General features: G+C 44.3%; 1 protein-coding gene across 1 annotated transcript; it reads left to right on the top strand.

The window, feature by feature from the left end:
• Positions 1-10,413: 10,413 nt before the first annotated feature.
• Positions 10,414-16,106, top strand: LOC147015847 (uncharacterized). The gene is made up of 5 exons (XM_085849168.1): positions 10,414-10,652; positions 11,829-11,989; positions 13,230-14,850; positions 15,148-15,217; positions 15,926-16,106. Exons 1-5 carry the CDS (start codon positions 10,587-10,589, stop codon positions 16,069-16,071), a joined length of 2,064 nt encoding a protein of 687 aa, XP_085705294.1. The 5' UTR covers positions 10,414-10,586; the 3' UTR covers positions 16,072-16,106.
• The last annotated feature ends 11,107 nt before the right edge of the window (positions 16,107-27,213 follow it).

Raw genomic sequence — 27,213 nt, 5'->3', positions numbered from 1 at the left:
ATACTGGAAGAAGGTATTATAGAACCGAGAGATTCGCCATGGCATGCGCAAGTATTGGTGACCACCAACCAGAACCATAAGAAATGAATGGTTGTCGATTATTCTCAAACGATCAATCGCTACACTCACCTCGATGCCTACTCATTGCCATGCATAGACGAGATGGTCGAACGCGTGGCCAATTACAAAATATTCAACACCATCGATTTGCGAAGCGCGTATCGTCAGATTCCCATTCAAGAGGAAGACAAACCTTACACCGCGCTCAAGGCAGGTAAGCGACTCTATCAATTCAGGAGAATCCCATTCGGTGCCACTCATGGAGTAGCTTGTTTTCAACGAGTCAGGATAATATCATCTCAGACGAAAACCTAAAAACACTTTTGTTTACGTGGATAATGTCACGGTGTGCGGAAAGAATCGGGAAGAACATGATGCAAATCTGGACAGATTCTTGAATATTGCAAGAAAATTAACCTGACACTCAACTACGACAAATGCGTATTCTCGGCAAAGTCAATCGATTGACTCGGATACACGATAGCCGACGGTGCAATCAAGCCCGATCCTGAACGTTTGCGCCCGCTCCGCAAACTTCCCCCTCCTCATGACCTGCAGTCATTGCGTCGGGTGATTGGGATGTTCACGTACTACGCTAAATGGATTCCCCAATATTCTGAGAAAATTCATCCTCCAGTGCAGTGCTTCTCAAACTATCTGATGTGGCGGACCAGCAGGTTTTTTTCCAATGTGCCAGGGACCGGTACCATATTTGTGCCATATTATTATTTGTTTATGATCCGAGAAAATATTGTTTGAACATCCGTAGTAATATTAATTTATACCGGAAAAATATAATAAAAGTTGACACTTTTTTTTAGTATATATTTTGTGAACAAGTAATACAGTATTACAATATTTGAAAAAATATATAAAAAATATTTAAAAAATCAAACGAGCAAAGCCTTCAAGCATAGTTATTATAAACATATGTATACCGGAAAACATAAGTAATATAATGAAAAATTATAATGAATAAGGTCGGTTGAAAATTTTTTATATTTTAGTTTTCTTAAACTCCAGTGAATAAAGTCATTAAAAGAAGGATTGAAAGGAAATAGCTAACATTATATTGAAGACAACTTTGAAAATGTTGTTATGTTAAAATGTGAAATTTACTCATGTGAAAAGTGAGCCTGCTTCTTCTTTGTCAGCTTATCCAATCATGGTTCAATTGAGGACAGTGCAACGTGCAATGGTGAATGAATATCCACACTATTCCTGTACTTTGTCTTAATGATGCTCATGGTTGAGAAGCCAGTCTCGCAGAGGTAGGTTGAAGGAAATGGGAGAATAGTTTTCAGAGCAATTTCAGAAGCTCAGGATATTCTGCTTTCACTTTTATCCAAAAAGAAGCAAGTGCTGTTGTAGTTTCGAAACTCCTCTTCAATCCTTCCTCAGCAGACAGCTCCAACAGTTTATCCTCCATAGTGACACCGAAGTCATCTCTCAATGGCATAAACGGATATCGGATCCATTCATTCCCTTTCCGTGGATCTTCTTCTTCTGGAAAGTAATGCTGAAAATGTTCTGCCAAATTTGTCAAGTGTTCTCTGATGACATTTCGTAGAGATGTAACATTAAGGTCGACTCCAGCATCAGCGATGACTGCCGCAAATTGGTAAAACATATCACAAACAATCTCTTGACACTCGACTCTTCCATGCTTCTAGCTTTTGTTTTTGTCCATCGATCTTGGAAAGTCGCGTACCGGCACCGGTCCGCGTACCAACACTTTGAGTAGCACTGCTCTAGTGCATTGCAAGAACTTCCCGCTAGACACTGCTGTTTTAAATGCTTTCAACAGCCTCAAAGAAGACATCAGCAACTCCGTGGTATTGTCAATCGATAGCACGGTACCAATCGTGGTGGAAACGGACCCTTCCGATCACGTGATCGCCGCGACGCTCAATCAGTCCGGCCGACCCATCGCGTTCTGCTCGAGAACTCTCTCTGGAAGCGAGCAGAGACACTCAGCGATATAGAAGGAAGCGTAATCTATTCTCGAAGCCCTACTTAATTGGAGACATTATTTACTGGGCAACCACTTCACGCTCGTTCCGGACCAGCGATCCGTTGCTTTTATGTTTGATGGGAAAAATAACGGAAAAATTAAAAATGACAAAATAATGAGATGGTGGATAAATCTATCTTGATATAGTTCTGACATTGTTTATCGGCCTGGGAGGGACAACCCTGCTGCAGACACCTTTTCACTGATCCACTGTTCGGCGACATCAGGTCGGGCCTTGCAAGACCTTCATGTCTCTCTATGACACCCAGGAGTAACCGGAATGGCACACTTTGTGCGTAGACAAAACCTTCCATTTTCTATCGAAGATATTAAACAAATGAGTGCTTCTTGCCCTGTTTGTGCTGAACTAAAACCCAGATTCTATGGTGCAGCTCCAGGCAAGTTGATCAAGGCGACTTCACCCTTTGAGAGACTAAATATCAACTTCAACGGGCCGTTGCTGACTGAAATGAACAACAGATACATACTCACTGTTGTTGACGATTCCGGGTGTTGTGGCATGCACCTGTAATCCGGCTACTTGGAGGGTTGGGTTGGAGGATCGCTTGAGGACGGGATCTCTGCGCTGGGTCATGCTATAAGAGGGTGTAGTGCAGCTTGGAATCATGGCGAAACCTAATCCTTATCTCTGTGTCGTAAGAGGCGACCAGGGTTGCGTCAGGAAGGGCATCCGGGGTAAAACCTATGCCTAATCAGAATGCGGATCATAACGGATGATCTGCTGTGGCGACCCCTAACAGGAGCAGCCGAAAGACGAACAACACAACTCACTGCTGTTGACGAATACTCAAGGTTCCCGTTTGCATTCCCGTGTTCGGATATGACGTCCAGCACCGTCGTGAAATGTCTCTCTGAACTCTTTGCCATGATTGGGAAACCATCGTACATACATTCTGACAGAGGTCCGTGTTTCATATCAGATGAACTCAAACAGTTCCTCCATGAACATGGCATTGCAACTTGTTGAACGACGAGTTACAACCCACATGATAATGGAATGGTGGAACGGTATAGTGGAGTTATTTGGAAAGGTGTAACCCTGGGGCTGAAATCGAGAGAACTGGGGATTGATCAGTGGGATATTATCCTCCCCGATGTCCTGAATTCCATATGCTCTTTGCTCTGTACCTCCATCAATACTACTCTGCATGAACGAATGTTTACCCACCAACGACGATACACCAGCGGTCAATCGGTCCCCAACTCGCTAACTTATCCTGGTACTGTGTTCATGAAGCGCCCGGAATGACAAGGCAAGTATGAACCAATGGTGGATAAGGTCGAACTCATCGATACTAATCCTGAGTATGCTCATGTTAGACTTCCTGATGGCAGGGAGACCACTGTGTCAGTTCGCCATCTGGCTCCCACTGGTGCATCTCCCTCAGGTGCTTCTCCTTCTGGTACTTCTCCACCCGAAAAGGGTAATGTCGGGCTTGATGCAGAGAAAGCTACAACATATTACCCGAGAGCGAACATGGAGTCATCCCCGACACCAACCGAGGCTTCTCAAGGGGTTCAGAAATCTCCCTCAGGTGAAACCACCATTTACTCTCGGAGAGGGCGACCGATAAAAGCTCCTCGACGACTCAATCTGTAAAAGGAGGATTATCGGTATCCCTTGATAACTTGCCGACCACATTATTGTGCCCATAATAATTGTCACTGCATGAAATGTATGTCTCAATAGTCGATAGCTTTAAAGAAATCATGATGTATGAGTTGAACATCGAGTTAAATTTTAAAGATGGGGAGAATGTGGTGAAATTAAAGAAGAAGAAGACAAATCCGCACCACGTGACGTGAGACTTGCTTGTGGATCAATGACTGACAAACTGCTCTGACTAAAGGATGGTCCCTCGGTTCTTGTCGATGACTGGAGTAGTCCACTGAGGCCTAAACGGTGAGAGTTGAGAGTGTACCCATTTCTGTGTGTTTGCTGGTTAATTATTATTATACTTCGCTGTAGTCGATTGTTGATGAACCTTTTTGTTTGTGTGTGTAGAGATGGCTTAAATCAAGCAAATTAAAGCCTAATTCAAACCGAAGGCCTTCCTCTCTCTCATTCATTTCATAATCAATTATAACATTGTAAGTTAATTTGTAACTTGTAACTTGAAAGGTTAAAAAAAAAATCTCAGGAAAATGCTGTGGTGAAGAGGAGGCTGAGGAGGCTGAGGAGGGTGAGGCGCGTCCTGAATGAAAAAAGAGTGGTTTGTGAGTGTTTCATCGGGAGTGAACGTTCTGAGAGACCAATCACAGAAGAGGAAGGTACGGACAAAGCTGAGAGGTGTATGAGGTATCGGAGGGGAGATTGGGAACGGAGGGAGCGGGCTCCAAGGGGAGAACAACGTTTTCATGAAAACCAAACCATTTGTACTGATACTCATTGGAGAAACAAACTAATAACGGTGTGAACCCCTGGTCATCACCATGGAGATCGACACTCACTGGAGGAGATCAAGGTGACACCGTGAAAGTCGACACCACCGTCCGCCATGTTTGTTCACCTAAAAATGAATCAAACAAACACTGTCATTGACTTACACACACACACGGGGACACAGACACACGGGGACACACACACACACGGGGACACACACAAATGGACACACACACGGACACACACACAGGGACACACACACATACACACACACGGGGACACACATGGGGACACACACACACGGGGACACACACACATACGGGGACACACATGGGGACACACACACACGGGGACACACACACATACGGACACACACACACACACGGACACACACACATACGGACACACACACACACACGGACACACACACACAGGGACACACACACACACGGACACACACACACGGGGACACACACACACACACACACACACGGACACGGACACACAGACACACGGGGACACACACACACACGGGGACACACACAAATGGACACACATGAGGACACACACACACGGGGACACACAGACACACGGGACACACACACACACGGGGACACACACACGGGGACACACACACACACGGGGACACACATGGGGACACACACACACGGGGACACACACACATACGGACACACACACACACACGGACACACACACATACGGACACACACACGGACACACACACACAGGGACACACACACACACACACGGACACACACACACACGGACACACACACACACACGGACACACACACACACACGGACACACACACACACACGGACACACACACACACACGGACACACACACACACGGACACACACACACACGGCGACACACACACACACGGGGACACACACACACGGCGACACACACACACACACGGGGACACACACACACACAGGGACACACACACACGGACACACACACACAGGGACCCACATACACACAGGGACCCACATACACGCAGGGACCCACATACACACACATACACACAGGGACCCACACACACACAGGGACACACACACAGGGACACACAGACACATACACACATACACGCAGGGACACACACGTACACGTACGTACACGCACACACACGTACGTACACGCACACACAGGGACACACACACACACGTACACACAGGGACACACAGACACATACACGCAGGGACACACACAGGGACACATACACACACGTACACACACACACACATGTACACACACACGTACACACACACACACACACACACACACACGGACGAACACACATACACACGGACATACACACACACACACACACACGGACGAACACACATACACACGGACGAACACACACACACACACGGACACACACACACACACTCAAAACTTGTTCATGACTGTGCTCGAATGATGTGAAACCAACATCGACTATACATGGATGAGGTGTGTGTGTGTGTGTCCGTGTGTGTGTGTGTCCGTGTGTGTGTGTGTGTGTGTGTGATTGTGTTTGTTCCTTGTGTACGTTCGTTTCATGCTTTGTGTCGATTAATTAATTACGTCATCTTGAAATGTATGTTGAGACCCCGACAACCTTTGAAGATCCTTTGAGATCCTCACTATTCTAAGACCCCAAATACCCCAAAACACCATGAAGACCCAAAACACCCTGAGGACCCAAAAGTAACATTGTAACAAAGCATGTATCAACTAAAACTAATAATGTTCATCACAATAATAATGGTAATATCATTAGGGCAAAAATAACAACGAACGTTGAATCCCCACCCTGGCCCAGGACATGAGGACTTGGTGAAACGGAAGATAATGTTCAAGCAGTGCGGCACGGAGGTGTGCTCCAACACTGTGAAGACCAAGAAAAATTGTTCCAATGGAGAAACGGGCCCATGAGCACATAAAATGAGCACACACACACACACACACACACACACACACACACACACGGACACATACACACGGACACATACACACGGACACATACACACGGACACATACACACGGACACATACACACGGACACACACACACACACACACACACACACACACACACACACACACACTTTGCTCATGGCTTAATAAAATTATTGACTGAAAAATAGGATCACTGGACCTGTAGCTTCTCTGGTCCCTGATCTAATGTTGTAACCAAACTTTGGTAACATTCTGACTGGTGTTTGCTTCATGGTTGGGGTTGTAGGCTTAGGATCTGAGAATCCTGAGTTCAAATCCTACTTGGCTGTTGAATTAATAGCAGGTGGGGTTGACTCCATCCTTCAGAGGTTGGCAAAATGAGTGCCAGCTTGCTGGTAACCTGTTTTGGAGTGGTCACCCATCCAGGATTGTGCCCATTGTCCAAGGAGACTGCTTCAGCAGCACCAATGCTCTGCACACAGTGTGGTCCTGATGGATGGATGGATAGTCTGAAGAAGATTTTAAAAAATAATTTTACTGTCAGACATTTTGACATACTTAACGTAATTTGACTGAATCGAGCTTTGTAATTCCTGTTAACAGTCACGAGAGGAACCTTGCTGCCAAGTTTCAGCCGGATCAGCCCAGCGCTTTAGTCGGAGGAGACGGACAGACGCACCGATGGCCGGATGATGTGCGATGACAATACCCTCTCTCAAATGTAAATTCCAGAGAAGCTAAAAACACCACCTCCACATTATCAAAAACACAGCACCACGTAACCGCCACATCATTCAAAATTGGACCACTTTACCTGTCACTTATCTGGCCCCTGGCCCAATAGTCCGAGCGTTGGCCAGAAAAGCGTGCATTAGGGTCCGCACAATGTTTTTCTGCATTTTTTGTTCATCAGACCATCTGAATGAATATTCCGATTGATGCCACTCTGGCACCCTTGAGCATTTTTGGAGAAACCCATTAATCTGCAAATTAGTGGTGGCCATTTTCAAAATTACTATTTTTCTTTATATCTCCAAAAGTAAGCATCCAAATAGCCTGGTGAGGTGTCTACACCCAGGTTTTTAGGGTCATTGGTCATGATAAACCCATTTAAAATTTAATAAAATTTAAATTTAGCTCATCAGTATGCAAATTAGCAGTCTCCATTATTGAAAATGTAGATAAATAGACATGTTGTCCTTGGTCTGTGCTTGAAGGGCAAGAAATGCTGATTTTGTGAAGCCAGGATCTCCATTTACACCACTGTACCACGACCTGATTTGACGACGATGGGGCATGGCCATGATAAATGTCTCTCTCACATTGTGATATGCCTTTCCTGGGTTGAAATGCAGTGTCATGGAAAATAGTTTTAGATGTTCAGGATAAGCACTGGAGTGTTTCTTGCATTTGCAGTTTTGAATTCTCTTCAGGACTTCTAAAGGGACTCCATTGAAAGTTTCCTCCAACAACTCTTCACAATTTCTTAATATCAGGTTCTTTTCTTGGAAGGAAGCTATAACTGAGCCCAAGTTTGTGGGGCCCTGTGTCTACAAAGTTTCCTTAACGCTGGACCCTGCGTCCACCTTCTCTGAACCCACCACCACACTTGCTTCACATTTTGGAGCCACTCAGAGCGCCCTCATTCGACGATTCAAATTCCGACAACAGGGCCAGTGGCCTGGTGATCATTTCTCCAAATATGTGTCTGCATTGAGAGAATTACCACTTCATTGTAAGTTTTGAACACTGCACGATGAGATGATTTGAGATCAGCTGACTGAGAAAACATCAAGTGCAGAAGTGAGGAGAGACTTGCTCGAATGTGACGACCTAACGTTGACTTAGGCTATAAAGATAGCCATTCAAGTGGAAGCAGCTTTCCACAGTGCACAATAAATTACCAGAAGAATCTCACCTGTTACAGCTTCAGACGACAGTTCAGGGAATTCGGCAAACTCACAACAACGGGAACAGATTTCGCAGCCCAAAATACGCAGCAACAACCCACGTAGTCCACACAGCATTACAGCAGCTGTGGGTCCACCAGGCACGAGTCCAGAGCTACAAAGAGCCCTGCCCAGGGACAACGGTGCAGAAATTGTGGAAAATTTAACAACTTTGCCAGGTGGTGTCGCTCCACCTCAACATGAGCAACCGCTCAGCCACAGACCTCGCACACTCCACCGGCCAAAATCCATACTGTGATATCGGCCATGAAACTTTAAAATATGAGTTGTTTCTCAAGATGAGGATGGGCCAGTCATCTGCTTGGGGGATGGCCAGACAGAGGTGGACGCAGCAAAGTGGATGCAGCAACGAGCTGCTCCGGTGCATTCACCCATACATGACCTGACCTGACACTTTGGCCCCTTGAGACTCCTTCAGACCCTCATACCTGTGGAACCCTCTGGGTAGTTTATCAAGAACCCTCACCCTCCTATATACTCATTATATCATATATCGATGCTCATTACAATGCTTCAAAAACTCAAAATAATCCTCACTGCATGGAATGCATGCTTCTGTAGTCTAAATAGTTTGTGCTGATTGAAATGTATACTCCTATAGCGCTGAAGTAATCATGGTGCGTTAGTTGGGCCTCTAGTTACATGTTAAAGACGGGGAGAATGTGGTGAATTGAAGGACGTGACGCGTGATCACATGTCGTGCGGCTCGCACACGGGACAGATAAAACCGAGATTCCGCGCGGTCGGTGGGATTGTCCCTGGGGCATTGTCATTTACAGCGGCGGTTCACTTGGTGCTCGTTGAATGGTGAGAATTGAGAGTATACCGGACTCCCTGCGAATTGCTGATTTATTTTGCGGTGATCGACTGCACATGTATACATTGCTACACATGTACTCCTTGCTGCACATGTATCCCCTGGTGTGCCCGGAGAAGCGGCTTCAATCAAGAGAAATAAAGCCGACACTCTGAAGGTTCTTCCCTCGCATTCATTTCAGAAGCCATGTCGACAAACACAAACAAAAAGGTTCATCAACAATCGACGACAGCCAAGTATAATAATAATGAACCAGCAAACACACAGAGCGAGGTTCACTCTCAACTCTCACCCTTTAAGCCTCAATGGACGACAACGCCGGTCAACGACAAGAACCGAGGGACCGTCCTTTCATCAGAGCAGTTTGTCAGCGATTGCTCCACAAGCAAGTCACACGTCACGTGGTGCGGTATTGTCTTCTTCTTCTTTAATTCCACCACAGTTTATAAACTTAATTTTGAACATTCAAATGTTGAAATCACAGTGAATCATAATTATCAGGGAATGTTATCTCCACTCGATGAGAGAACCCTCCATCACAAGGCCCTGTTGTACTGGTCCCGCTCTCGATCTTTCTGATCATCTTTGAAGGAAACATTTAGTTTTTTGTTTGTTTTTTAACCGCCAATGAGAATCTGACTACCAGTGACGTCACCCGCTGGTGAAGACCCACCCCGCCAGACTCCGCCCACATGGAACGTCACAACCGGTGACGGAACTCCATGGATTGCAGATCTTTACAGCACATTGTATATAAACATTACAACAGTCAAAATAACCGAAAACAGAACAGGAAGTGAATCGATGACGTTCACCATGACACATTATTTATTAAAATATCCAGTTTTGTGTAAAATCGCTGGCTTGACATGAACTCATCCTGGGAGTTGATTCTTCATTGTGAGATTCAGTGAGTGTGAGGTGTGAGTGTTATTTATGGTTTTGGTTACCATGGTAACGTGTATATTTCATTTACCACTCATTTTGGGACTCAAATGGTGTCATGTCAAAAGGTGTGGGACGGTTAACCTGTCGATGACGTCACAGTGCACATGTAACACGATCCGGTTTCTCAACGTCACGTGACATCACTGGACAGAGTCCGTCCATATAACTTTTTGGGATATCATGCCATATATCGTTTTGACCCCATCTCTGAATGGTGAAGAATGAGTTAAAAATTAAAATTAATTCTCCTTTCTGTATCCCGATCCGATCAATTCGTTCTCGTCAAACACCAAGCACACTGACGTCACTGAGGTTGTTTGACGTCACAATGACAATTCCAACAATACATAAGGTAGAGACGTATTGTTGAAACGTCAGTTGGAGGATCGACGGACGGCAGAGATGTTGCTTCTTATCGCGCTCTTCGTGCTGGTCGTCGTCGGTGGGACATCGCGACCTCCGCAGCAGGTAAGTGGGGATTGTAAGAGATGACGGACTCGGGAAGGAACTCAACACGAAAGTGGGGATTTGTAAGATACCCTCGGGGAAAGGTACACACAAACTGTCACACGTTGGTACTTTTTCAAGTTGGTAAACCGGATACATTTGTGATTTTACAGGGAACCTGTTTGGGACATTTTCTTTTGTCTTATCCGAGTTTAATTCCATTGTTATCGGATCCATTTATAAAAGCTGTCATCCTTGTGCACCAGAACCAGTATATTCCGTCTCAATTGGTCAGCCGGCTTAACTTTCTTTCCCTTCAGAGACCAAATTAAGATGGCTGTCTGGTCCAATGGCACTTTTTGGGAGAAGTCAAAGATTCCTGGAGTAGCCTTTAAAAAGGAGTAGGCCAGTGTGTGTTGGTGCACAGTTTAAATGCCATATTTAATCTTCCTTGTCTGTCCTTTCAATGGTTGCGATCTCTCATTGCCATGAGGATGTGATGAGGAATACAAAAGAGAGTTTATCTTTGGTTAGAAACTGCAGGTTTTGGGTGAACTATCCTCACCAAGCAAAGTTGGAATTTGTCCCTTCAAGAAGCTCCTTCATGGTCTAGTCGATGGAGGAATCTTCACGGGACACTTTACTCATTGGTGGACGTTAAAGATCCCACGGTGTTTCTCACAAAGAGTCGGCGAGTTATCACCAGCATTCTGAACAAATCACAAATTCCTTTCAAACCCTTTTACAAAACTGTTCTTGTCAAACATGGTCACAAAACGAATGTACCCAGTGTGAGTAAAATGACACCTTCATGCTGGAGAGGATTGAAAACGGGATGATGATGATGATGATGATGATGATGATGATGATGATGATGATGATGATGATGATGATGATGATGATGATGATGATGATGATGATGATGATGATGATGATGATGATGATGATGAGGATGATGATGAGGATGATGATGAAATGTACCTTGAAAAGTTGGGTCTAAACCCTTATCTTTAACAAATGATAAATTCTCATACATTCCATGACCCGTTGTGTTTGAACTCGAAAAAAAATTTCACCAACATCTTGTTCTTTGTCACGAAGTTTTGGATTTTGTTAAATAATTGTAAATATATTGTTTAGTTTAATTTGAAATGTAATAAACTTTTCTCCTGTCCCTGCCCTTTTCCATGTCCATAGATTTTCCAGAATGAGCCTGCGGAGAAACCACCGATCTCCACATTTTGTGATGTGGTCTTCGTCTCCATTGCCATCTTCTTATTTGTGGTGGTGATATCGTTTCGACCATCGTCGTTCTTCAATATTAAGAAGAGGCACAATAAAAAGCCCCACGTTCACTGGTAAGGAACACAAGTGACATTTTCATCAATATTATAATTCCTTCATCCAAGGGGACAAGATCGCTCAGGAATTTTAAACGAATTTACATTTAATTTTCACAAATAACGAGCAGAGTACCCTTCCTCTGGGTGGGTCGAGTTTGAACATTACTTGCTGAAAAAGTGAAGTCTGTGTTTTCAAGAAGACTGTTGATGTTTGTGTGGTGTGTGTTTAAAAGGTTCTCGATGGTTTTCAGGTCTAAAGGGTATGTTCCAATTGAAGTTAGGGTCGAAGGGGTTGAAAGGGTCCAGTTTCTCAGGCTTGTAAAAATGGTCTAACAAGGTCAACTGGTCTAAAGCTCGAAGTTGTCAATTGTGAAATCTGTCTGAAAGGTGTAAAGGGTCCAAATTGTGTGAACGTCCAAGGGGTCCAAAGGGACTTCAGGGAAGTAAAGGTTTAAAGTGTCTGTGGGGTGAAACGGTTAATGGGTTCCAAAGGGTGAAGGGGTGTAAAGGGTCTTCAAGAGTCATGGGGGTCTTTACGGTTTTGGTGCACTGAGCGATCTTGATGTTCTTTGGGATTTTATCATTATTTGGGGGTCTGAAAGGTCATGGGGGTCTTCAGGATCTCAAGAATTTTAGGAAAGGCTCCTCTTATTAACAACGCTGACATTTGGCTTGTTCAACATTTTGATAATCCTCATACTCACCTGGAGCATCGTTGTCACTGCCTAAGCAGGATCCTGAGCAAGGGTTACACGAGATGTTTTGCTATTGCCTTCCCAGCAGTAGTTTTGGCATGAATTTGTAATTTGGCCATACTGTCAACAATAGCGCACCCACACTTCATTCTCAAACATCACCGTGGGGATCTTTCACGTCCATCAACTGATGGCAGACGGGACACCCAGTTTAACGTACATCGGAGGAACGGCACACACATTGATTATTCACCCAGTCGGTGAAACACTCAGGATGCTAACCCAGGCTAGTGAGACAGCTTCGAGTCAAGTGTGCGTTCCTGGAGGCCATCCTTTCAGCCCAGGTCATATCTTCATGCATTTCTTCCGGTTAAACGTTAAACTTTGCCTGCATGTGGAGCTTTTGAAACGCAGTGTGTGAGAAGCGGCCGCTAGAAACGGGAGACAGCCGAACGTGCGACCTTACAAACATACGGACAGACACCACACTTCACTTTATATAATAGTGAGTGTACTTCATTTTAGCTCAAACTGACAAGTATTGTGTCTGTTTCTTGCAGTTTTGGATGTGGCCGCAAACATTCAAAGAACAAAATTGGAACGAAAGAGCAGCCATTACTCGAGGAGGTTCCAAAAACAGAAACAGTGGAGATGCAGGATGCAAAGGAACAGGAGGATCAAAGGATGATGTTGTGGCAGAGAGAGAATGAAAAACTACAGGAGATGGGGGAAAAGTTGCACCAAAAAGAGGAAGAACTGAAAGAAAGAGAACTGTTAGTTCAGCTTGGAGAGCAAACACTTCAGGAAAAAGTTGTGGAACAAAAATATGAGGAAGAAGAATGGACGAAAGAGAAAGAAAAGCAGAAGGAAATCGAGGAAGAACAGCAGAGGAAAAGCAAGGAAGAGGAAATGAGGAAAAAAGATGAAGAGGAGAAGATAAAAAAACATAATGAAGAGCTAAAGAAAAGAAAGACGGCAGAGTGGAAGCAAATAGAGGAGGAAGATCGGAGAGAATTCACAAAATTTGTGCAATGGAGGGAATCAGTGTATCAGGAGCATACACGTGCATGGCTTGAGATCGAACGAAAAGAGAAAGAGGTTCTCAAGAGTGAGTACATGGTGGAGAAATTACAGAAAGGGATTTCTGAACTCGAGGGAATGGAGCAGGAAAAACGGGCTCAATTCGAAAAAAGGAAGATGTTAAAAGAAGGGGAAATAAAACATAGAGAGATTGAGATATGCCGACAAGAGGAAGAGATTAGAGAACGAGAAAAGGATGTTGAGAAAATGGAGAGAATGTTGAACCAACGAGAAGAGGAGGAGCGTGGTCGGCAAGAGCGATTTTTAGAGACCAAAAAAAGAAAAGAGGAAGAGTTGTTCAGGAGAGAGAAAGAGGTACATCAGCTGGAGCAGGAGATTTATAAGAGGGAAAAAGATGTGCACTCTCGGGAACAAGAGGTTTGGCGAAGTGAGGGGAAGGAGGAAAAACGACGAGAGGAGGAAGAACAGAGACGAGTAGAACAGGAAAAGCAGACACGACGAGAACAGGAAGAACAGGAACAACGAGAACAGGAAAACCAGAAACTACCAGAAGAGGAAGAACAGAAACGAGTGGAACAGAAAAAAGAGACAGTAACTGATCAAGAACTCAAAAAACCTTGTCAAAAATCTGACGAGACCAACGAGGAGGCAGAAGCAAATGTTGATGCAGAGGAGGCAGAACATGTGCAAAAGATTGCTGACTGGAAACTGCATCGACAGCAAAAACGGAATGAGAATGTCATTGAGTGGTCTCAAAATTGGAATGAGAAACAACGGGTGAAGCAGCAAGAGAAACAGCTGCTCAAAGAAAAGGAAAAAAAATTCAACAAACAAATGAAGAAGCAAAGACGGGCAGAAAAGAAAAGTACAGAAATTGAACTGAAACCCCATGGTGTTGGTGTGATACAGCAACAACAGAAGCATCGCCATGATAGCGAGCTACAACAACAGAAGCCTCGCCATGATAGCGAGCCACAACAACAGAAGCCTCGCCATGATAGCAAGCCACAACAGCAGCAACAGCAAACACAAGATGTTGTTCAAGGGTTCCAGCAGGAACAGAAGCCTCATTCTCATCAAGTGCTGCAACAGAAGCAGCATGGTGTTGAGGGGCCCGGCCACATTCAGGACCTTCAACAGGTAAGCATTCTTACAGGTAAACACTTGATTTGATGAAGAATAATATCCTCAATTGTAGAGATAATTGTGATTATAATTTTGGTGGGAAAGGTAACTTATTGGCACGGTCATCTCCACGCAGGATAAATCACAAGTATTTTAACTCCCCTTGATTGGATTAGATCAACGAATTCACCTTTTCACTGATTACCTGTTTTATCAGTGATTTTCATTCTGTGCCACATCCTGAACAAGTTATCAAACTGATGAACATATCAATGTATTTAATCTTTCTTATTTTTTATTGTTTTTCCAAAGACCCCTCAGAAGAGACGCCCGTTCCCTCCTCCACCACCGTCATACGTCAAACCATCCTACCGGATGGAACGTAAGTTACCAAGAATCTTACCTTACAATACAAGTTATCTGAAACTTTGTCTAAATTAGATGTTCTTCACCTCCATCATGCCCCATTTTGTCTGTGCTCCAGAAGTGTTGAAAATAAATTTATATTTTGCTTCACTTGCAAAAGCACCAGACAAGCACCAAACAAACATTTCAATTGGTGGAAGTCTGGGATGAGTGTCAGTGTTTCCACACAGTAGTCATTGTGAACACCTGGATGTTCATTAAAATTAATTGTTTGAAAAATCGAAATTTTTTTAAAACCCACTTTCAATCAGCGATGGAAGATTTGAGCTCTCTTCCATGAAGCACTCCATCATGGTTCACTTCTACGTCATCAGATGAGGTTTCGTTATTTTAAGTCGGACAGTAAGTGGGGATTTGTGGGCTCTGTCTGAAGCACAGGAATGATGGAACAAATTGCAGAAATTCCCTTGTAAGGTGACAGAAACTAAACGTTCATGCAAGTCCAGTGGGAGTTGGTGATGGAGAAAATCAAGAAGTGAAGGTGGAGGGAAAAGTGAAATAAAACATGAACTGAAATGTAAAAAATGAGGGAAAGGGAGAAACACAGAGTTGGAGAGAGATAGATATTCATTCCAGGGTTGTGTTGGAAGACAGGACAATGATGGAGATTATAATGACAATGCTGTTGAGTGGTTTTGACTTCCTTTTGTTGATGTGTGTGCAGAGGAAGAAGTCATATTTATGGCCGCTGGAGAGGAAGATGCCATGTTTGGCTGTGATTCCCTCATCACTCCTTCATGCAAGCTCTCCAGGAATGCAAAGCGATTCACCAGGCTCATGCAGATGGCTGATTCAAGATTTTTCAAATGAACAATCTCCAGAACTAAGGTACGGTAAGCACTTGATGGACTGATTTCATCACCTGGATCCTTTTTGTGTCCATGTTTATCAATCTGTCACTTCCTTGTTTAAAATATCATGATGAGAACTAAATAATTCCAAGTGTAGAGAATTTAATAAGTTGAGTGAATCCCTCAAGCAGGTGAAGTCTCTCCCTGGTTCATACAATCAATGCCAATTATGAAGGGAACTGCAGATATTAACCCTTGGTGTTCGCTGCTTGACTTCATCACTGAATATCATGCGCGACTTCATTAATGTACATCATGTGTGACTTCATTACTGTACATCATGTGTGACGTCATCACTGAATATCATGCACAACTTCATTACTGTACATCATGTGTGACTTCATTACTGTACATCATGTGTGACTTCATCACTGAATATCATGTACGACTTCATTACTGTACATCATGTGTGACTTCATTACTGTACATCATGTGTGACGTCATCACTGAATATCATGCACGACTTAATCACTGAATATCATGCGTGACGTCATTTCTGTACATCATGTGTGACTTCATTACTGGACGTCAAGTGTGACGTCATCACTGAATATCATGCACGACTTAATCACTGAATATCATGCGTGACGTCATTTCTGTACATCATGTGTGACTTCATTACTGGACGTCAAGTGTGACGTCATCACTGAATATCATGCACGACTTCATCACTGTGCACCATGCGTGACATCATTTCTGTACATAATGTGTGAGTTCATTACTGGATGTCATGTGTGACGTCATCACTGAATATCATGCACGACTTCATCACTGTACATCATGTGTGACGTCATTTCTGTACGTCATGGATGACTTCATTACTGGACGTCATGTGTGACTTCATCACTGTACATCATGCGTGACGACATTTCTGTACATCGTGTGTGACTTCATTGCTGGACGTCATGCGTGACTTCATCACTGTACATCATGCGTGACGACATTTCTGTACATCGTGTGTGACTTCATTACTGGACGACATGCGTGACTTCATCACTGTACATCATTGATGACTTCATTACTGTACATCGTGTGTGACTTCATTACTGTACATCGTGTGTGACTTCATTACTATAATAACAAACACATTTAAACTCGAACGTTGTATTTACATTTCTTCCCTCCATTTAGCTGCTGCCATCATCTGGATTGACTTCAAATATTCTGCTGAATCATCTCCAGTCTGAACTGTGACCATGGTCTCCTCCACCTCATCGACTCAAGGACTTGGTCAATCAGAAATCCAATTCGTTTTTTCCCAACATCCTTCACCCCAACCAGATTACCAAACCCACCTGCAGATTCCATGTAAACAACTTCAATCAAGATCTCATTCAAATCCTGTCCTTAAAACATTCATTGTGTAATTATTGAAAAATTCTCTTCTCATAACTTTTCCTGAATAAAGGTTCCTTTCCATGAGCATCTTTCCATGTTTCTTTAACCTTGGTTTCTCATTTCACTCTCACATCCAAACCTCCACCCTTCAGTTATTCCAGTTCAACGACGGGTGTTCAGTTTCGAGTCTGACCAAAAATAACATTATTTATTTTCAACATTGTCTCCCTTGAGATAATTGCAGTTCGTCCATCTCTGTTGCATCTTGATCAAGGAGATTTGTAAACAGCCTGACCTTGCTTTTTCAGAATGTTCTCAACCTCTGAAATTATTTCCTCATTATTTGTTGCATCTTACAACTGTGGCAGTTCATCAGCACAGTAATCCTCAATATCATGTCTCTCACCTGATGAAATGGAGAGTCATGAGAGCCTTGACACTGCAATCCCACAAAAAGTAGCCACAACCTTTCCAGATGACACTTCAATGTTGTTGTGCTTCCAGGGAGTTAAGACGAGCACCAAGGGTTCATCGCACAATCGGGGCTGGATTAAGGCACATGCCAGACAGGCCATGGCCTCGGGCACCATCTGAAGGGGCCCCACACCTATGGCTTTTGGATGAAGCCTTCACCAATCTCTACAAAACTGAATGTGAATAGACAAATAGAGCATTGGATATGGCCTTCAACATTTAAAATGTCCGAGGGCCCCGCAACGTCTTAATCCGGCCGTAGGCACAATGTGTGCTTACACGGCATGCTCTGCTATTTGGTCTCAAGATCAAAGCAGTTAACCCGTAACTCTTTCTGAATCACAATCGTGTTCATGACGCCCTCGACGTTTGTTTTAAACTGCTTAAAATATTCCCTGCAGGTCAAATCAATCTCTCTTCAAATCAGCAGTCAATATCCTGGGAATCCATCTCACTGAGAACTTTCATATGATGGATAAAATTCCAGTATCCAGATCTGATTCTCGGTGAGAATGGACTGCCCTGACCCAGTGATTGGACTCGGTCTCACCAACGTTCCTGTTCATCTTCCATTGTTGGTCAAAAGCTGTGGAATGTATCAACCTCTTCGAGTGTGGTTGCCTCTTTGGGACATCATTATCTTGGCTCAGACTCAGTCCTGTTTCTTTCTCAAAGAAATTTAGTTGCCCAGTTGTTATTTTTCAGTGGCGCATGAAGGGGCATCATCTCCCAGTGTGAACGTCACGTCCTCATGAATTCCATTTGGACCTTTCTTCTGGAGTTATTTGACTTATTGCTCTGATTTCAGTCCTTTTATTTGACAAACTCATAGTTAGACTTCTGTTCAGATGTCTTGCGAAAATAAACAAAAGGTTGTTTATAAATAAATAAAAACAAGAGTGCATCGATCGACGATCGATATTTATTGGGTCTGAACAAATCATGAAATGAGTCAAGCTGGAGACTTTCTGAATGGCCGTCAACATGCTTCTCATTGGCTCCCTCTATCATTTCATTTTCATTGTTCCTTCCACTCCTCTCTTTCGTTATCCTTCCTATCTCATCATATGTCCAGTCCATGCTCGGTGTTATCTTAATGGCCTTCAACAGTGTTATCTTCATCCAACACCTCCATCTTTTCATCTCAACCTCCCTTTCATGATATCAACCATCCTTTCCAACCTTTCTCCCAAAATGTTCAGCAAATCTTTATGAATATTTTATTATTATTGAACTGAAAAAATGTTCTATTGCTTTTATTACAAATAAATCACATTATTGAATTGCAATGTTGAATTGGACGTAAAAGGGTACACGCATCGGGATGTAAGGGTACTGGTGCTTCGTGATTTATGCGCAGATGTAATTCTGGGTCATAATGTCCTCAAGCAGCACACGAGCGTCGAAATACCCTTTGGAGGAAGCAAACCTCGTCTAATTCTAAATGCTCTGACCACCGCAGAGGTATCGTCCCAATAGCTGTTTGCTAACTTGTCGCCAGACTGTAAACCGATAGCGAACAAATCGCGACGATATACCACTGCCGATATGAACTTCATCACTTCTGAGACCAAGCGATTACTGGAAGAAGGTATTATAGAACCAAGCGATTCGCCATGGTGCGCGCAGGTGTTGGTAACCACCAGCCAGAACCATAAGAAACGAATGGTTGTCGATTACTCTCAAACGGTCAATCGCTTCACCCAACTCTATGCCCACCCTTTGCCGCGCATAGATGAGATGGTCGAACGCGTGGCCAATTTTAAAATATTCAGCACCATCGATTTGCGAAGCGCCTATCATCAAATTCCCATTCGAGAAGAAGACAAACCTTACACCGCGTTCCAGGCAGGTCGACGCCTCTACCAATTCAGGAGGATTCCGTTCGGTGTCACCAATGGAGTAGCTTGCTTCCAACGAGTTATGGACGACATCATCTCGGATGAAAACCTCAAAGACACTTTTGTTTACGTGGACAATGTCATGGTGTGCGGTAAAGATCGGGGGGAACATGATATGAATCTGGACAGTTTCTTGAGCATTGCTAGAAAATATAATCTGACCCTCAACTCCGAGAAATGCATATTCTTGGCAAGGTCAATTAATCTTCTCGGCTGCACAATAGCAGACAGCACGATTAAGCCCGATCCTGAACGATTGCGCGCACTCCGTGAGCTACCCCCACCTCAGGACCTGCAGATAATGCATCGGGTGATCGGAATGTTCGCTTACTACGTGAGATGGATCCCCCAATACTCTGAAAAAATACATCCCCGAGTGCATTGCAAAAACTTCCCACCAGATGCCGCTGTTGTAAAAGCTTTCCACAGCCTCAAAGATGATATCAGTAATTCCGTGGTATTATCGATCGACAGCTCAGTGCCCTTCATGGTGGAAATGGATGCTTCCGATCACGCGATCGCTGCGATGCTCAATCAGTCCGGCCGACCCGTCGCGTTCTTCTCGAGAACTCTCTCTGGAAGCGAGCAGAGACACTCAGCAATAGAGAAGGAAGCGTACGCTATTGTCGAAGCCCTGCGTAAATGGAGACATTATTTACTGGGAAACCACTTCACACTCATCACGGACCAGCGATCCGTTGCATTCATGTATGATGGGAAAAATAACGGGAAAATTAAGAATGAGAAAATAATGAGATGGCGGATAGATCTAGCTTGTTATAGTTACGACATTGTTTACCGGCCCGGGAGGGAAAACCCTGCTGCAGACACCTTCTCTCGGGTCTACTGTTCGGCGACAATCAGTCGGGCTTTGCAAGACCTCCATGAGTCTCTGTGCCACCCAGGAGTAACCAGAATGGCACATTTCATGCGCAGACAAAACCTTCCCTATTCTATCGAAGATATTAAACAAATGAATGCTTCATGCCCTGTTTGTGCTGAAATAAAACCCAGATTCTATGGCGCGGCATCTGGCAGGTTAATCAAGGCCACTTCACCCTTCGAGAGACTAAATATCGACTTCAAAGGGCCCTGCCGACCGAGACAGACAACAGATACATATTCACTGTTGTTGATGAATACTCAAGGTTCCCATTCGCATTTCCGTGCTCGGATATGACCTTGGGCACTGTCGTGAAATGTCTGTCTGACCTCTTCGCTATGTTTGGGAAACCTTCCTACATACATTCAGACAGAGGGCCGTGTTTCATGTCGGCCGGGCTAAAACAGTTCCTATTTGAGCATGGCATAGCAACTAGTCGAACGACGGGTTACAACCCACAGGGTAATGGGCAGGTGGAACGATGTAATGGAATAATTTGGAAAGCCATAACTCTGGCACTGAAATCGAGAGGGCTGGGGCCCGAGCGGTGGGAGGTTACCCTTCCCGACGCTCTGAATTCCATACGCTCTTTGCTCTGTACGTCCACCAATGCTACTCCTCACAAACGAATGTTTACTCACCAACGACGTTATGTTGACGGCCAAACGGTGCACAACTGGCGAATCTATCCCGGAACAGTGTTCATGAAACGCCCGGTACGACAAAGCAAGTATGAACCCATGGTGGAGGAGGTCGAACTCATCGATGCTAATCCAGAGTATGCTCATGTCAGACTTCCTGATGGCAGGGAGACCACTGTGTCGGTTCGCCATTTGGCTCCCTCAAGTACTCCTCCTGCAGGTACACCACCATCTGGCACTCCTCCCTCTGACATTCCCTCCCCAGGTGTTTCCCCCCCAGAAACTCCACCCGGGAATGGTGGTGACGGAGCTGCCGCGTTCCACCCGAGAGCGATCGAGGAGTCATCCCCGGCACGAGTCGAGGCTCCCCAAGAGGATCGGAAGCCTCCCTCAAGTGAAACCGCCATTTACTCCCGGAGAGGTCGACGGATAAAACCCCCTCGCCGACTCGATCTGTAAAGGGGATTATCGGCATCCTTTAGACCCTGAAGAACCCGATGATCGTTTCTACCTTTTGTAACTCCAAGACACTTTATGGAATGCAGCCTGACTCTGACTGTTCCACTTCAAACTATTCATTCGTCCATCCCCTGCGTAGGGGCAAAAGATGGGGTTCTGGTGTGTGTGTGTGTGTGTGTGTGTGTGTGTGTGTGTGTGTGTGTGTGTGTGTGTGTGTGTGTGTGTGTGTGTGTGTGTGTGTGTGTGTGTGTGTGTGTGTGTGTGTGTGTGTGTGTGTGTGTGTGTGTGTGTGTGTGTGTGTGTGTGTGTGTGTGTCGTAAGTTTTTCTTTATATTTGAGCTTTTGTCATTACATTTTCAAGAAAATATTGTTGTGAGAAGGTCAAAGGTCAGCATCAGTTAAAATCGTCAGTTTTTATCCAATTGACCTGAAATTTGAAGAATTTGTATGCTGGGTCACTGAATTGGTTCACCAATGAAAAGCTACTGTCATGGCCAAAAATATTTGCACTCTTGCACGTTTTTTCAAATAACTCAATTTTCTTGAAAAATAAGTTGAAATTGACAAAAGTATTTCATGTTCACAATTCTTTAATTCATTGTTAATATTATAGAACCTTGATTTTTGATTCAGACCTTAATATATCCTTTTAAATCAGAAAATAAAAGAAATGGCATTGACAAAATTAATGACACCTTCTTCTTCTTCCTCTTTCGGCTTGCTCCCGTTAGGGGTCGCCACAGCGGACCAACTGTCTCCATTTCGCTCTATCCTCCACATCTTCCATTGACACTCCAACCACCCGCATGTCCACCCTCACCGCATCCATGAACCTCTTCTTTGGCCTTCCTCTTCTCCTCCTGCCTGGCGGCTCCATCTTCAACATCCTTCTCCCGATATACTCCGTTTCCCTCCTGTGCACATGTCCAAACCATCTCAATCTCGCCTCTCTCACTTTGTTTCCAAACCGTCCTACCTGCGCTGTCCCTGTAATATACTCATTTCTTATCCTATCCATCCTCGTCACTCCCAACGAGAATCGCAGCATCTTTAACTCTGCCAGCTCCAGCTCCGCTTCCTGTCTTTTTGTTAGCGCCACCGCCTCCAAACCATACAACAGAGCTGGTCTCACTACCGTCTTGTATACTTTCCCCTTCACTCTTGCAGCTACCCTTCTGTCACAAATCACTCCTGCACCTCTTCTCCACCCACTCCATCCTGCCTGCACTCTCTTTTTCACTTCTCTCCCACACTCTCCGTTACTTTGGACAGTTGATCCCATGTATTTAAACCAATCCACCTTCCCCACCTCAACTCCTTGCAACCCCACCATACCACCACCCTCCCTCTCATTTACACACATGTACTCCGTCTTACTCCTACTGACTATCATTCCCCTTCTCTCCAGTGCGTACCTCCACCTCTCGAGGCTCGCTTCAGCCTGCTCCCTACTCTCCCTACAGATCATGATGTCATCCGCGAACATCATAGTCCATGGGGACTCCAGTCTGATCTCGTCCGTCAACCTGTCCATCACCATTGCAAACAGGAAAGGGCTCAGAGTCGATCCTTGGTGCAATCCCACTTTAACCTTAAACCGGTCCGTCATTCCTACCGCACACCTCACCGCTGTCACACTGTCCTCATACATATCCTGCACGATCCTCACATACTTCTCCAACACTCCCGACTTCCTCATACAATACCACAACTCCTCTCTTGGCACCTATCATAAGCTTTCTCTAAGTCCACAAACACACAATGTAACTCTTTCTGGCCTTCCCTATACTTCTCCATCAACATTCTCAGCAAACATTGCATCAGTGGTGCTCTTTCCTGGCATAAACCCATATTGCTGCTCACAGATCATCACCTCTCCTCTCAACCTAGCTTCCACTACTCTTTCCCACAACTTCATGGTGTGGCTTAACAACTTTATCCCTCTGTAATTTCCACAGCTCTGCACATCACCCTTATTCTTGAAAATCGGAACCAGTACACTTAATCTCCACTCCTCCGGCATCCTCTCACTTTCCAAGACTTTATTAAACAATCTGGTTAACAACCCCACTGCCATCTCTTCTAACCACCTCCATGCCTCCACTGGTATACCATCTGGGCCAACCGCCTTTCCACTTTTCATCTTCTTCATAGCAGTCCTCACTTCATCCTGACTGATCCACCCCACTTCCAGATTCACAATCTCCACCTCATCCAACCTTCTCTCTCTCTCATTTTCTTCATTCGTCAGCTCCTCAAAGTACTCCATCCACCTTCTCAACACACTCTCCTCGCTCGTCAGCACATTCCCATTTGCATCCTTTATCACCCTAACCTGCAGAACATCCGTCCCAGCTCAGTCCCTCTGTCTTGCCAATCGGTATAAATCCTTTTTCCCCTTCTTTTGTATCCAACTTCTCATACAGCTCGTCATATGCCTTTTCCTTGGCCTTTGCCACCTCTCTTTTTGCCTTTCGCCACCACTCCTTGTACTCCTGCCTACTTTCTTCATCTCTCTGACTATCCCACTTCTTTTTCGCCAACCCCTTCTTCCTTATACTTTCCTGTACTTCCTCATTCCACCACCAAGTCTCCTTATCTTCCTTCCTCTGTCCAGATGTCACACCAAGTACCTTCCTAGCTATCTCCCTCAAAACTTCTGCTGTCGTTGCCCAATCATCCCACCCATCTTTACCACCATCCAACGCCTGTCTCACCTCCTCCCTAAATTTCACGCAACAGTCTTCCTCCTTCAGCTTCCACCATCTGGTCCTTGGTTCAGCCCTCACTCTCTTCCTCAACCTCACCTCTAAAGTCATCCTACAGACCACCAATCGATGGTGTCGAGCTACACTCTCCCGTGCCACAACCTTACAGTCACTCATCTCTTTCAGGTTGCATCTCCAACTTAAGATGTAATCCACCTGTGTGCACTTTCCTCCACTCTTGTATGTCACCCTGTGTTCCTCCTTCTTCGTGAAATACGTATTTAATTACTGACACCCTCGACTTAAAATTTGTATCACAGCCTTTGGACAAAACAACTGCAGTCAAGCACTTCCTCTAGCCATGTATGAGCTTTATACACCTCTCTACTGGCAGTTTGGTCCACTCTTCTTGTGCAAACTGTATTGTGAGGCCGTTAGTCCTCATCTGCTCTCTTTCTTTCTGGCTATCTAATTGTGTGTGTGTGTGTGTGTGTGTGTGTGTGTGTGTGTGTGTGTGTGTGTGTGTGTGTGTGTGTGTGTGTGTGTGTGTGTGTGAGTGCCTGTCGTAGCATAAGTTAAGATTGTCGAAGTTCTAACGGGATAAATCTGCTCTGTGTCTGCTTTTGTAAATTTCTTGCCTTTTGCCGCACCCCACAAATTCCTTGCTATCCCTGCTGTACATACGAATAAACCCATTCACTGTGCCATATACCTTTCCTCGCTTGATTACAAATAAATTATTGTATAGAAATGTTACCTCAAATGTTATCACATACCCCAATGATCTGTTTTCCTAGCTGGTACGTCCTTGGGCAGTTGCACTTGGTTGCATCTGATCCGGTAAGTTGATCCGGTTTGTACAAGGCGTACCGAGGGTGTGTCCCCCGTTGATTAAATCATGCGACCATAAAGTCACCGGTATTCATTATACGGAGGACCCTAAGTCACGTGGTTGGGTTATTGGCCTTCACGCTCGATTTGCGACCTACAACGTCAAGAAGTTATCTGTGTGCGATGACCTGCAATGCCGGAGAGTCTGGTGGGAACCCAAGGTAACCCCCCCACCCCCTCTTCGTCTTCTCACTCCCGACCCCGGGTCCACAACAATATATACAGCACGAGCAAATCTAAATTTTAATGCAAGACCTTGTATTCTCAGAGATAACCATCAAATTTTATTGATGTACAGGTGTAGCTGAAAGGGCATTACTTCGCATGAGCTTCCCTGAACTTTCAACCTCATGGTGCAGTGATGTCAGGTTAGAGTTCAATGTTTTACAGTTCATTGTATAAGCTTCACAATGAGTCTTCAAAGATGTTCAAAAACTGCTTTTTAGAGCTTCGATTCAACTTTTAACAATCTTTCATGACGTCACATTACTTTTATTACTCTTGGTTGCATTTCATCCAAATTTGTCTTCAGTCTGTTTTTTAACAAATGTCTAAAGTTGTTTTTATTTGTAGAAGTGGAGCACTGTTAGCTATTCCGAAAGGTAGATTCCTTATTACTCTGTGCTCTGCCACCTTTGGTGGACAGAGGTTATGTATTCATCCGTGTCTGTCTGTTTGTTTGTCTTTGAGCAGGATATCTCAGAGTTATGGATGGATTCGGACGAAACTTGGTGAACAGGTTCGGTGTGTGACAAGTACGAATTGATTGCATCTTAGTGAAGATGCGGTTCTGGATCCGGATACGAGAATTATTTTTAATTTCTCTCGTGATTCTTCACCACTGAGAGATGTGGCCAAAAAAGATACACAGTACAGCACAATATTTCAAAAAATTATAGAAGAGTTATTGGTGTATTGATGTATGAATTGAGGTAACCAGAACAAGCTGATGAGATTTTGTTTCTTGATGAGAGGAATTTCCTCCTCTCCAAGGATGCCAAAAATAAGGGACTGTCCTTGCTCTATCCTTTCAAAAGCTGAACCTCAAGCAAGGAAGCAGCACACACAATTTTAAAATTTTTGGTATGACTCAGCTGGAGTTTGAACCACTGACCGATCAGACTCAGAGCAGATGGTCTCAACATTACACCAGACCACCAAGTCTGGGTATCGAGTAAAGAATTGAGGAAAGGTGTCTTTACACCATGAATTTGCCACCTTAATTTTGGGGAACCTGCATTGTTCGTTCCATGGAACTGTTCCTGTAGTTGCAGGATTTAATTTTCAAGCAAGGTTACGTTTGTTTGTTCGTTTTAAACACCATCTGCACAATATTGATGATGGAAGAGTCTAATGTGCATTTCAGCTTTATCCCACCATTGTTGGTGGAAATTGTCACAACTGTTGTATTTTGGTCTGAAAACCCAGGTGGGCAGATCATCGATGACAGAGTGAAACGTGAAAGTCAAGGATTACCATGAAAGTTGTCCAAGTGAGCAAGTGCTATATTACTTTCAATGTAACGACACCATGAGTATTGTATCGTTGAAGGGTGTTGTAACCACCACATGTGTTTGTAATTCAGTTGTTTTTTAAAACCTTACGAGGGGTGTTGTGGAGGCAACAAGGGATTCAGTGCTGTTCCTGCCTCATCGGGCTTCGAGAGTGGAGTTGAAACCTCCGCTGATGCAGATATGGTCGTTTTGGTTATTTAGGGTATTCTGGTTATCAAAGGAAGTTAAGTGTGTTCAGAGGTGATTTAAAAAGTTTTGCTGAACTAAAGATGTACTTGAACCATCTATACTG

Source organism: Eptatretus burgeri, chromosome 12 (assembly GCF_056783735.1).
Source record: "Eptatretus burgeri isolate ZD-2024b chromosome 12, Ebu_testis_v1, whole genome shotgun sequence".
Lineage (NCBI taxonomy): Eukaryota > Metazoa > Chordata > Myxini > Myxiniformes > Myxinidae > Eptatretus > Eptatretus burgeri.
This window is presented reverse-complemented; position numbering and strand designations above follow the sequence as displayed.